Here is a 13,087-nt window from a genome sequence, read left to right as displayed (position 1 = left end):
TCTGGACATTTGTCCCTTTTGTGATAATATTTTCATGATCTCCCCATTTAATCATTCTCTTTTACTGATGTCTCAAACTTTGGGGACATTTCTTGCCTTTTTTTAAGAAATCAAACCAATGTGCTCAGGTTTTGAAGGGTTAAATAGCTTGTGAAAGTCATCTGACACAGAATAAAAAACTCATGTCGGCCCAGGTTTCAAAGCGTTATTTAAGTAAGTATATAAGTATTATCTAAACACCCCTTACCATGTATGTGTTTATGTATGTGTCTGGTTCGGAATGTGCTTCGTTGTGGTATTTTAAGCTCTGGGAATCTATTCTAGGCATTGGCAGACATCCAGATTTGTTGATGTAATCGGCCCCCTCTGCATCTTCTGGAGGGTAACAACGGGACATCTGGATCACGCATTCACCCCCATACTCGCAATGTATGTCAACATCCACACATAAACAGTATGCTCAATTTCCAAAATGTGGAATATAGGCTACAACTACAATTGTACAGAGGCTTGGTGTGTGTTTGAGTATAAAACCTTTTGGCAGGGAAATTGCTTAATTGCCAGAAAACAAACAGACAAATTGGCACAATCTGGGCAGTCGGCTGTCACTGTGTTGATTCGAACATGTCTTGTTTCACATATTGATCAATCAAAAGCTGTGTTTCTCCTTCCACAGAGGTTGGACAATTGTTAACATGGAGGCAATCAATTAAGGGGCACTGCTTAATTTGCATACCACCAAAGAACTGCATGCTACCAGGCATAGACCTAGCTGGGTGAGGAGTGATGCTTAGTGGTATTTTGTAAACAACCATGTGACCACTGTACATCACAAAGGCTGGGTTTCCAGCTTTAGCTCCTGAAAAGGTTCAGGCCAACAGTTTGTGGAGCTCCCTGACAAAAGCTCCAGATCACAAGCAAAAGTGGCCCCGGCTTGGTTGTACTCACAAATCAGGGGTCTATTCCTGATTGTGTGAACTGTTCAAAGATGCAAGTCAAGAAGATTTCAGATACATCGTACCCCAGATATCTGGCAGGCCTTAAATCTGGACCTGTCAGCAATCTACAATCAGCAAGAGTGCAAGGCACTACTTGAGGGGAAACCTGTGTGAGTGGTCACATTGTTGTATTTGCAACATGGACCAAAGATGTGTGGAAACAGGCTATTTTGTGAACAGCAAAAAACAACAAAAAAATCTTCTCTCACACATGGCATTATCTAATTTTCTGTGTCACGTGTCATATGTGTTTTCGTGAGAAAAAGTTGTACAGTACAGTACAGTATTTCCACATTTATAAGCACAAATTCCACTCATTTATGAAGTCATGCAAGGAGCATTGCCGACAACACGGTTCTGTAAATGTTTAAAAATGAAATGCCTTGTATCAGTAACTGATAGGATTCTGCTAACAGAGACACTGTCAGAGAGCTTTTGTTTTGAAAGGGAAGCAGGTCAGTTGGAGTAAAACAGACGTCTTGGTATTTCCTCATCTCTGTGACAGAGAAAGAATATTTAACTGCAGTCAAAGGTGGTATAGAGTCAATATAATAACCAAAGCACAATTTTCATCATGATTACGTAAAGCCACGCATGTTGTATTACGACCTGATGACGCACGTACAAGAGATAACCATGCTCAGGCCCGGTTGGAGCTGGAGCAATGTGGGTGCAGGCCTGCAGGGGACTGGGAAAATACTTGGGTGGTGCGATGAGTGCGCCCCAAGACAACAAGTTTTATAGTGTGAACAGCTTATAGATCTGTGGACTATAAAAGTCGCATAGTGAGACCTTAGCTTCAGACTGCTTTGCACCAGCTTCCACGACTCTGGAATTTTCCATCGAAAGATCTGGGTGTGAACACACAAACACACACGCGTACACACACACACACACACACACTCCTGAGAGGCCGACACCAAAGACATGAAGTGTCACATAGCCCCTCCGATCACAAGACAGTGACCTCAACACAGCACCATCCCAGAGCAGCTGGCACCCAGCGGAGGAGTCTAAACCGTTTACTGTACAACTCACACACTAACACTAGCTTCACAACACACAAGAAATGACAGCAACTGATGGCAAAAAAAATACTGTTCTTTAACAAAACATTCAGGGATGTGATTATGCTTCCCTTCAAGTTTTCATATTTTCTGGAGGTGTCACCGCAAACTACAGTTGAAGAAAAGAGGGTTTATTTTCTTCCACTCAAACATAGAGACAGATAGCGGTAGAGGTAGAGATAGAGTAACATATGCTTTAGGGAAGTTTGTGCTGCTTTATTTATTTTCTTAATTTATGTGTTTTTTTGCAACTGTTTAAACAACGTTTTTGCTATTTGCAAGCATCAAATGATGAAGAGTGTTTTTTTCCCTGAAATAACTGCCATTTCACCTCAGGTGACTCCAGCTATCTAAAAATTTGTTAGTTTCAGGGTAAGAATATTAGGCAAGCCAATCAGACACTGTCCAGGCCAACATGAATGGTGCGAGAAAATGTAATTATGGTATACACCTGCCCTCATGCGGATGTGTTTGGGGAAGGGGAAATCTCATGGTCACTGGTTTGTAGTAAACATGATGTTAAAAAAACAAACAAGCTGCATTTACAGCATGGTGATGTTTTGGGAAAACAATTCTGTGACTTATTAAATGTGAACCGCTATGTTTCAGATGAGGGCATGGCCTATACATGACTGCCATTTCTAAGAAACTGTTTATACAGTCAAGCATGCTGTGGCTTTTTTGAAATTATGACTGCAAGTAAATCATTTGTTCAAGGGCGTAATACTCTATTATTCTTGTCAAACATATATAAACTTGAACGAAATACTGACTGGCAGCAATAATAATCATTATTGATATTGACTAATATAAAAAATTGAAATTCACAGAATAATTGACACTGAAAAAAAATAACCATCACAGTTCTGGTAGATGTATTCCTTATCCTGATGTTCTCTGATGAAATATATTTGTCACAAACCTCTGATAAAAAGACTTGCATGAATGGTTTTCTTTATTTATGTTATACAGGCCTCGATTATTTCAAGGCTAAAAGAAAGGAATCAAAAATTTGAACACAGAAGCAGGGAGGTTTAAAAGCATTTCAGTTAGGTCTATATGTTACTCACTTTGAAAACATCCATCCATGACTCAACTATAATGAGGCTAATCCCAAACAGAGAATTGGGTCTATGGTGTAACGTCTACAGTGGGAAGCTGGGGCAAGTGCATCTTGCATGCTCATCTCTCACACACACACACACACACACACACACACGCAGATATTATTTATCAGGGTCAAAAATATGGCATCGTGGCTATCTGTAGTCTTTACATAAGTTACCTCCAAGCTACTTGATGTAAAACTGAAATTGTGGCTTATATGTAGGGGTTGGCAATAAAGCTTATAAATAATACGTATATATATTCAGGCTATGCCGCTTTTAATAATTAACTAAGGATTAACTAAATCAACATAACTGTTTGATTTAACTCGGTGACAAATGTAATCACACCAGTGTGGTCATTCTAGTAAATGTATTTGAATTTAGAGGTGAAACGGGTGTATATGATATTTTAGAGGGCTTTCATTTTGAAATTCCACATCAGAGTAACCTGTTATTGTCTAAATGGCACTCTGAGGTGGTGTACTGTCATTCTGAAGTCAGATTGGTGTTTGGAAATCTATACTTTATTAAGATTGGCTAATTATTCACCCAATTGAATTTTTATCTTCTAAAATAGAGTTTGCAGGCAGTAGATACCTTTTTAATGTTATTCATTTAAATAATTATCTTTTTTTTTTTAATTATTTTTCTTTTAAATTTATTCATGTACTTTATTACTGACTTGCTGAATGAATGTGTAATTTCCTATCACAGTCACCAGAAGGTTGCTTATATTTTGAAGTGACTTCTTACAAGCTCTTACCGTAAAGCTTAGTATATACGCGTAATGCAAAATAACGTGGGGGCTATTTTTAAAATGGATGTGACCTCAAGACAATGACTGACGTTAAATTGGTGAAAGTGGTTGATCAGTATGTGGTGTCTATATGTGTGTATGTGCGTGATAGGGAGAGCGAGTGTACTGCATGTAAAGACAGCCTGCTTTTAATGCATCAATAAATTACATAAATACGCATGGAATATCTTGATATGACGAAATGGTAATCTGCAGTATCGCACAAGAAAATGATTTTCAAGTATATCAGATACACTGACTACATTGCCCACCCTTAATTGTATGCATGTTTGCATAAAGTCACAAAGACATCACACAGTGTCATACAAATAAGAAAAGGTCGCAGTGGGTCAACACTATGACTGTATCATGCGCATGCACACACAGAGATGAAAGCGTACAGGCAGTATGAGTCAGCACAATGCCTTTCAGAGATGTTCTACTTGTGTGTTGTGCACTTGTAAGAGTTTATGTGTGGAGATGAGTCAGTTGAGTGTGTCAGGCTGAAAGTAAAAGACTGGGGACACGCTACAGTGCGGAAAAAACTGGACATCACACATTAATCTGCCATTTGCAGGTTTTTTTTTCTTTGTGCATAGCAGAGCCCACAATACATGGCGAGTAAATTCAGAGGAACATGAAGCCATCAAAGTATTAACTACCATTTTATTAACATAAAATGTCTTCAAGGTATTGTAGAGCATGGACTCCAAACAGATATCCCTTCATCACACACCATCATCCCAACCTGGTTAACCAACCTGTGCTGGACAGTCCACATTCCCATCTTGACAGTAATTGTTGAGTGCTTACATGAAAGAATCCAGCAGTTCAAGCCTGGCACTGGCTTTACAATAGGACAATCAAATCTCGATATGGACACAAAGATTTGTAAATATCTTCCGTAAGAAATGCTACAGTAATGTGCCTTTGTATTGGTAATTCTGAAATCTTGACCTCCTTAAGCTGGAACTGAGGAAGACTTATTTTATATCCTGCGACCTTTCAGTCTCTCAAAAACACATCTTCAAACTACAACTGAAAAATGTTAAATATAAAAATCTAGCATTTTTGCTTTACACTTCCCCTATCGCTTCAGTTGAACTGTAACCTTAATAGCTGCAGTGGGCATTCTGTTCATTATTCCTCCACCATCACACCATCTCTGCCTGTCCACAGCGGGCATGCCACGTTGGAGCTGCAACGATCTGTCGATTAATAAATTGGTCATTTAAAAGAAAATGAAAAAGCAACTATTTTAATGATCAAATTAATCATCATTTAACATGCAGACATGCCAAACATTCTTGGCTCCAGCTTTGCAAATGTGAGGAGTTGCTGCTTTTCTTTGTATCTGTAAAGTAATTAATATAACTTGGTCTGGGATAATTTAGTTAAGATGAGGCTCTTAAAATTTGCAGGGGGCATTATTCACAACTTCTAAATATTACAATTCTGATTATTTGAGAAAATAATCAGCAGATTAATCAATAATGACAAAAAAAATTATTATTTGCGGCTGTAGTCAACAGTCAGAGTGGGTGATAAAACTTGTGTAGCATTAGTGTAGTCACGATACCAAAATTTTGACTTCGATACGATACCTGCCCAAAGTATCTCCCATACTGAAACGATACCACTGCAAAAACCTAAAACACCAGGAAAAGTAATGAAATAATATGAAAGATGAGAGTCCTGACATGACAGAAAAGGGCTTTAAAAGAGGACAGCATAGGAGAGATTTACTACCTCTTAGCTGTTTTATTATCAGTTTATTAACATTATTATTGTAAAAATTAACTTTTACTGAAATCCGGCATTAAGAAATCAGTTTTCCCTTGTCTTGCAAAATAAACAAAGTGTTATATTTAAACTGCACACGAGACTTGCAAGCGGAGAAACATGGCTCTTTTTAAAACGCTCTCATTCATTAAGTATCGGTATAAATAAAAAGTAGTACTGAATCTGACAGCTGGCTACTGCGATGCTTTTCTAGTATCGGTATACCATGCAACACAATGTAGTATAAAACAATATACGTTTGTCAACACCAAACATTTTGTCAGACCTTTCCTTAACATTTGAGCTATCCCTCTTAATATCTTTGGGATTTTTACATTTAAGTGGCTGAGTATTTAAATTTATTTAGCTGAATTAGCCAAAAACAAACCTTTCTGGTTCAGGAAAATGTATTTTATTTGTTTACTTCGTTTAGACTGCAGGCAGAGGGGGTCTAAATCTGATTTTTTTTTCTCCCTCTTTTTTTCCATAACAGTGTGTGGTACAAACCACAAGGAATCTGATCTTTTCAATTCTGACTTTGGCCACTTTTATACAGTCTTAAAAAAGATACAGGTTGTATTCTGCGACGTGACCTTCATCTGAACTGTTGTAATGGAATTCATGCAAATTTTACATTAACCTAAAACAACATTTATTACAGTTCTGAGCTGGCAGGAGTAACCCTGTGAATGCAAACATGGAATACAGCTGTGATGGGCAGATGTGTTAAAAGCAGTCCTTGACACCCTGAATTTTTGGATGAAATCTTTTACAGTGAAGCCATTCATGTCACGATGACACCACACCTGGCTCCAGCTCAGCATCCATACACAGCTCTGTTCAGATGTACCAACCACTGCTCCACAGAAAGCCATAATTTAAAATGTGTCTCCTTGTCCTTGTTGTCACTATCACCTGCTCACAAATTTGCTGGCTTCCACTGCACATCAACCTATAAAAGAAACTGAAAACCTGACTTCAATGGCCACCATGTTTGTTTTTGTACAAGAGCGAGCTTCGTGACGTCTTTTATTGTGACCAGGTCACACTGAAATTTGATATTGGCCACATTTAAAAAATAATGTGATCAGCCAAACAAAATAAATCAGATCTGAGCAATAAATGTGAACTGACCAATGGGGCTTGCAGTATGTATGTGGGCTCAATGCACAGACCAGTTATAAACACTCTGGAAGGCGTATATTACAGCAGCAGCATCAACCAAAGACCTTAGCTCTTCTCTATCATAACTGTGGTTTCTGGCTTTTTCCTTTATTACTTTCTGACTTAAGGAAGCTCAAATACCACCACACTTCCAATTAGAAACTGGGGGGTGCTTTTTTATTTCATTTCTTATTTCTTATTTACATTGGCGAGCTGTCTCTAGTATCAGACATGAAGTAGGCTGTTGAACACGTAATGACATGGCACGTCGTTTTTCATCTCACCAATCTGAATCTCACATGTTTTTTTATCAATTTTTAATTTGCCTCGTGACGCATCATTACATCCCTCCTAATCAGTCAAAGAGAAGCCGAGGACCCGGCTCGAGCTCACATGACGAATTCTGTTCCATCCATCTAACAACTTTAATGACAAAAACACATCATACGCACTCGTCTTCATGACAGAGTATGGACGCAGCCAATGGCAAGTCAACTCCATTCAGAACTGGTGGCTCGGGCCTGGAAGTGCCGTCATCGCTATGGAAACCAGTAAGACTTCAATGAAGCGACCTTTCTCCAACTAGAAGCCTTGGCAACACACAGTCGCCTCTGACAACAAGCAGCGCTGTAGATGAAGATGGCACAGAGTTGTGATTTTTAAGTGCCATAGTGTATGCTGCAATGTACATGGTTACAGGGGGTGCGCGCGCACACACACACACACAAAAATGCACATTAATTGATCATCATCAGTCTGAGGCACACACATAGGTGCTGATATAGCTCATGAGGAATAAGATGATAGTAATAAGGCTACACTGTCCGTCCTCATGTCATGACAGAGACACACACAGTCTGGGCTGTGTTTTCTTCTTTTGAAGCCGGCTGGCTGCAGAATCACACTACTAAGAATGCGGGAGAATTTGACTAGAGGGCAGGAAGATAAGTCAAGCAGAAACACAGCCTTTGTCATATTATTCACCCAAATGAAATCACATTCGAGTGCGCGTATGTGTGTCTTTGAGAAACAGTGAGGGGATGCTAGAGAGCTGTGTGCGTGAGTGTGCGAATGTGACTGAGGGAGTGAGTGAAATTGTTACACAGTACATTAGGCCTGTTACCTAACGCTTGCCTTCCTGCCTGCCCTCTTCCTCCTGCTCATTCTCCTGTTGCCGAAAAAACACTGGAGATGAAAGGGGGGAAGACGGGAAAAAGAGGAAGATGAGCAATGGGGAAAAGGGCCCGCTTCCCCGCAGACAGACGGATAGACGGGTCAGGAAGGGCCACACAGTGCCATTTTTTATGGATCTCGTTCACCTTGCTGTGGGCACAACAAGACACAGGGTTTCTTAAAGTGTCTCTATTTGATCCTTAGTGGGGTCACACGAGGGCACTGACCATACCTCCTTTATCAGGCTATTACACACAAGTATAGACATACATCCAACCATGTGGTTTTAGCACGCTCATCAAACATGATAAAAACACACAAGGAAAAGACTGTTAAAATATTCACTCAAACATGAAACATTGCTGGCGTAGAGGTACATACTGAAGAAAAACAGAAACGTATGTCATGGAAATTACTAAGGCTGGCACATTTAATCAGGTATGTGACTAACAGAAGATTAACGTTTTGATAATAATTTTGCCTATGTAGTCTATAAGGACAGAATCTATATCTAGTTACTGCTGTCTTTTTGTTGTGTCCTGTTGTTGTTGAATGAATAATGTTGTTGTTTTTTTTTTTGGAGATTGTTTAGATTATATCGGAAATCGTTAAAAAAAAACGACATAAATTTAATTCAGTGGCTGATGATGGCCTAGAAGTGCAAATACGCTGTCTGTTGTAGAAGGCGGTCACAGGATGTGATGTATCATCTCAAGTAAAGCGCACTGAGATACAAGGAAACTACAGACTTGATTGATAGCCTATCAAATTGTGTGGGGCGATCAGTTCCATAACGGTAAATCGGTCGATGGGAATACAATTCATTCAACAACTTGGCTGTCTTTGTAAAGAAACAACGTTCAGCATTTCCCACACATTTACTTATCTGTGCCACCACAAATAGATTTTCTATTTTAGGAGCTGGACAGTTCATTAGGAGCGCTGTTGAAATATATATATTGTTCGGTTATTCATTGCCCCACACTCTTGGAGCCCAGAGTACACTCTGGGCACAGATGAAGCAGCAGGATGTCAAGCACATCAAAAGCAAAGTTTAACTGTTTACTCTGACAGGTCTTAATGTTTGTATTCACTCACAGCAGCTGCTCCTCTCATCCATCGATCTGATCAGCTCTGAAAAGATTAATAGATTATCCGCTCTGAGTCACAAACTGCTGCTGAGGGTAAAAGGAACACGACCAGAATATCAACAATATCTGTAATTTATGTAAAAATATTTGTACTATATTAAGCAACAAAAAAGAAGCAAATGCCTCTCGGATGAATGTGAGGGTTTACTGTTTGTCTCAGTGTTATTCTGCATCATTATAAATTAGTTTTGTCTGTTGATCTGACAAAGAAAGCAATTTGAGGGTATCAAGTTGGGCTTTGGAAATTGTATTTTGCATTTAGCACACATCTCTTTATATCTCTATATTTGCTACTATTTTTCACTAGTAACATGCAACACTGTTTACATCATGTTGAACAGTATACTGTTGTCAGTCTCCATTAGTTTAAATTATGATGTACTCACATTTTTCACATTGCTTGGTGTCAAATAAAATGACAGCAATTCCTGTAAGTTGATCAAGGCCACTACCTCATTTCTGCTAAATCAAAACTGGAAATCAGAGATAACAACTTGGCTATTAATGCTACTGCCAAAAAAAATCAAGAATATTTTAAAAAGTGATGGATTGGTTAGTTTTAGGGTATTAGCGCTACACATAAAAAAAAAAAAAAAAGAGTTTGCAGTTCAAAGTGTAAACCCAGGCTATTAGAGAACTTATGTTCCATGTTGAAAGGTCATGACTAGCAATAACGTTTATGGAGAGTTTATGAACGCTGAAATCAACATTTATCTGGATGGCAGCAATGTGTATCCCAACTGCCTCCAGCAGAGCGTTTATGTGAATGTATCGAAACGCCCATTTTGACTTCCACTGCAATAGCTGGCCTTTGTCAAGAAGTGGAGATGAACTTTCACTATTACATCATTCGTGTGCTGCACACTCCGCCATCAAAGGCTTGTGTTGTGTGACAACCTCTGTAAGCAGGCATATACACCAACCGCCTCCGTGCTACCAAAATTTGCAAAATACCCGGTTGAGAAGTGTATTGGGGAAATAAAGTTTAGACGGGTTGCCTGTTGAATGTTTTAGGTTTGACAAAACAACAGAGAGCAAATGAGGCATAGAAAGGGACCATCCCTTCCCCTTCTATGCTACCAAGTGTAAATAACCAGGTCTGCTTCGGTGTGACTGCACTGCAGGATATCATCCAGCTCCATTGAACAACTGAGAGAGTTGTTCGGCTATTTTTGACAAGTCAGCATTTCTCATTGGATCGTTAAAAAACCTAAGCCATAAAACAAGGCACCAAAGCACATTTCATCTCATGACTGATCATCATATCCATATTCATGATATCCACAGGCATGTAAAAGCACACTCCTATTCTTCTGATATTAATGAGCAACTGGGGGTGCTGAAACCCCTGTGCTGGCTGCTGAAAATCATGAGCTCACTGGTCTGTCTGTGACCACCATCAACAGACAGCAAACAAGGCCTCTCTTTCATTCTGTCAGTCCATGGTCCACTGTCATTTTGTCCTCTGCCTTTCTCTCACACTCAGCCAGAAAGCCAGACACAGCCACACACACACATTCAAGCATAAACAGCCTCATACACAAGGAGTAAAGCTTCATAACCAGCTCATCTATCTCTCGCTATAGCGTTGTGACTGCCTATACTCACATAACAGATTGAACACACTGCTCCCATAGCTACTAGTCTGTAAATGACATTAGAATCATATCAACACAGTCCTTCAAGAAATGTCCCCTGCAGCATTGAAAAACACTACATGGCACTTACTGACCCAAGTTTATTTTGGCCTCATGAACCTAAATGGAAGGTTCTCTGGGCTATGTGGCGAAAAGCACCTACCTAAATGACTCGTGTCTGCCGGTCTGTGTGTATGTCAACAAGGGCATAGAGGCAAAGCTGCACACTCAGCAGCCTTGAAACACCTTCATTTGTGCCAGAAGAATTAAAGGCTCTTCATCAGTTTTAAAAAAGTATTATATTGCAGGAGTTGTCAGAAAGCATAGCCTTAAGCTAACCCTATTTGTTTTAAGTGTTCAACTGAGCATCCATTATAAGGGATATGCATACTGATCACAATAATCTTCTCATGTCACTATGCAGGTATGGTTCTGAGTAGAAACTCTCCAATAGATTGGAAATCCAAGTGTTTCTTGGCAGAAATCTTATTGAAGCAGAAATCCTCTGCTGTGGTCTAATGCACCAACTGGTGCTCTCTTATTAGTTATTTGTTTTGGGCTTTCACTACCATGTCAGACACAGCCAACATATCTGGAGTGACAACAGACAGCTCACAGGCAAATAAGGCGTTGAAACATTGAGGCACTCGATTCAATAGGTCATCACGAAAGGAAAACACTACTTGGAATATCTGAGTAATCACTTGTCCTTGGGTTACCCCCAGACTTCCCCTACCGATCACAGAGGTCCAAACCTACTGTTTGCCACAAATACAAGCAGACAGTCTTTTAAAAAAGCAGGGTAAACTGTCAAGTGTGATAATCAATTACAGATCTGCAGCATAGGCTGACTTGTAGCGCAACCCAACACATCTACTCTTCAAGAATGACAATGTTTTGCATGTATACCGTTTGTTGATAATAGTGTCTGTTAGTCAAAGTGTCTATCATCCAGTTTACTGCTCATGGGCGCCCACTCTATGCAACAGAATCTACGCACCCTCAGTGTGAGAGGTGGCAGCTCTGAAACCACTAATTTTGTCATGTCAATGTTTTCCTGTCCTTGTAGCATCATGGAAATGCCATCCAGCTAATAACTGGGATATCTAAATACCACCGAAAAAACGTGTAACAAAGCTGAAATAAAGCGTTGATAAACAGGTTAAGTTACAACACAACAAATGGTTGTATTACGACGACATGAGAAACTCTCCAAACACAAAATGATAAAAACAAAGTGGTTGGTTTATCAAACTAATTCTCTGTCAAACTAGCTAACGTTAAAGTCTCTGCCACAGTTGTTTCTGGACATTTTTCATTGGTACTTCTACGTTAAATTTCACAGAGAGTTATAATACATGGACAACCTATGCCTATCAACTTTGGAAGTTCGTTGTTATTTTAAAGTTATCCAGCAGCACATTTTCAACCCTGTGCGTTTGGCATGTCTTAAAGATATCTGCATCTAGCCTAACAGCTAATTAGCTAGTAAGCTAAGCTAGCTACCACAGTCGAAACGTTCAGTGTCTCTTTTTCATCTTCGTCAATACCCTTCTCTCCGTCCTCTGCGCTGTGCCACACATTAACCTCGGGCCTTTCTAGCTTTCCATACAAACACTACTAGTCAACATATTTGAGATTTTATTAATATTGTGGTAAATGTGTTTGTGTCCGGTAGTTAGAGGTGATGCGCCGTGTCGAACGGACCCCCCCAACACCGAGCAGCGGTGTCACCAAAGCGGGCTGGCCGCTGTGTCTCCAGAGCCTGAAGGCCCCAGCGTCATCCCGAGTACATGGTCGAAAAGGCTTGAAATAAAATAATGACAACTTGTAATTGCTCACCTCTAACGCTCTGACATCAGTTGTCTTACCTTTGCTTTGGTAATGATGTGTGTGGCTAGTTTAACAACCGCGAAATTTCCCTTGCCGATGGTCCGCTCGATTTCGTAGTAGCCCACTCGGGCTGGGGGGGGCCTGGTGGCCGAAGTGTGGCCAGGATTGGTGATGCACCCGGTGGCCGTGCTGGTACGGCTGGAGTGGCTGATCCCGGAGGATGGCTGGGCTCGGTTCTGGGAGCCCATGCCTGCGTGGGTCGGTCGGGCAGAGTGCGTAATCCCGGCCGCAGCGGACCCAGCAGCACCTCCGCTTGACACGGCCGCCATCTTCTCGCCTCTCTGCGGTAACAACAAGCAGCCTTTCGCAGCGCGCAT

General features: G+C 40.3%; 1 protein-coding gene across 3 annotated transcripts in view; it reads right to left on the bottom strand.

Annotated features, from left to right (window-relative positions):
• Window positions 1-13,087, bottom strand: part of sik3 (SIK family kinase 3) — a 38,683-nt gene extending 25,596 nt beyond the window's left edge. For 2 of the 3 annotated variants that reach the window (XM_042486652.1, XM_042486651.1), the window contains exon 1: window positions 12,749-13,056. In XM_042486652.1, coding sequence (XP_042342586.1) covers window positions 12,749-13,039 — 291 coding nt within the window. In that variant the 5' untranslated portion in view covers window positions 13,040-13,056. Of the gene's footprint in view, window positions 1-12,748 lie in introns of all 3 variants that reach the window. The other variant, XM_042486650.1, reaches the window with a different exon arrangement.

This window comes from Plectropomus leopardus, chromosome 5 (genome assembly GCF_008729295.1).
Source record: "Plectropomus leopardus isolate mb chromosome 5, YSFRI_Pleo_2.0, whole genome shotgun sequence".
NCBI classification, from domain to species: Eukaryota; Metazoa; Chordata; class Actinopteri; order Perciformes; family Serranidae; genus Plectropomus; species Plectropomus leopardus.
The sequence above is the reverse complement of the archived record's forward strand: the minus strand, read 5'-3'. Positions and strand labels throughout refer to the sequence as shown.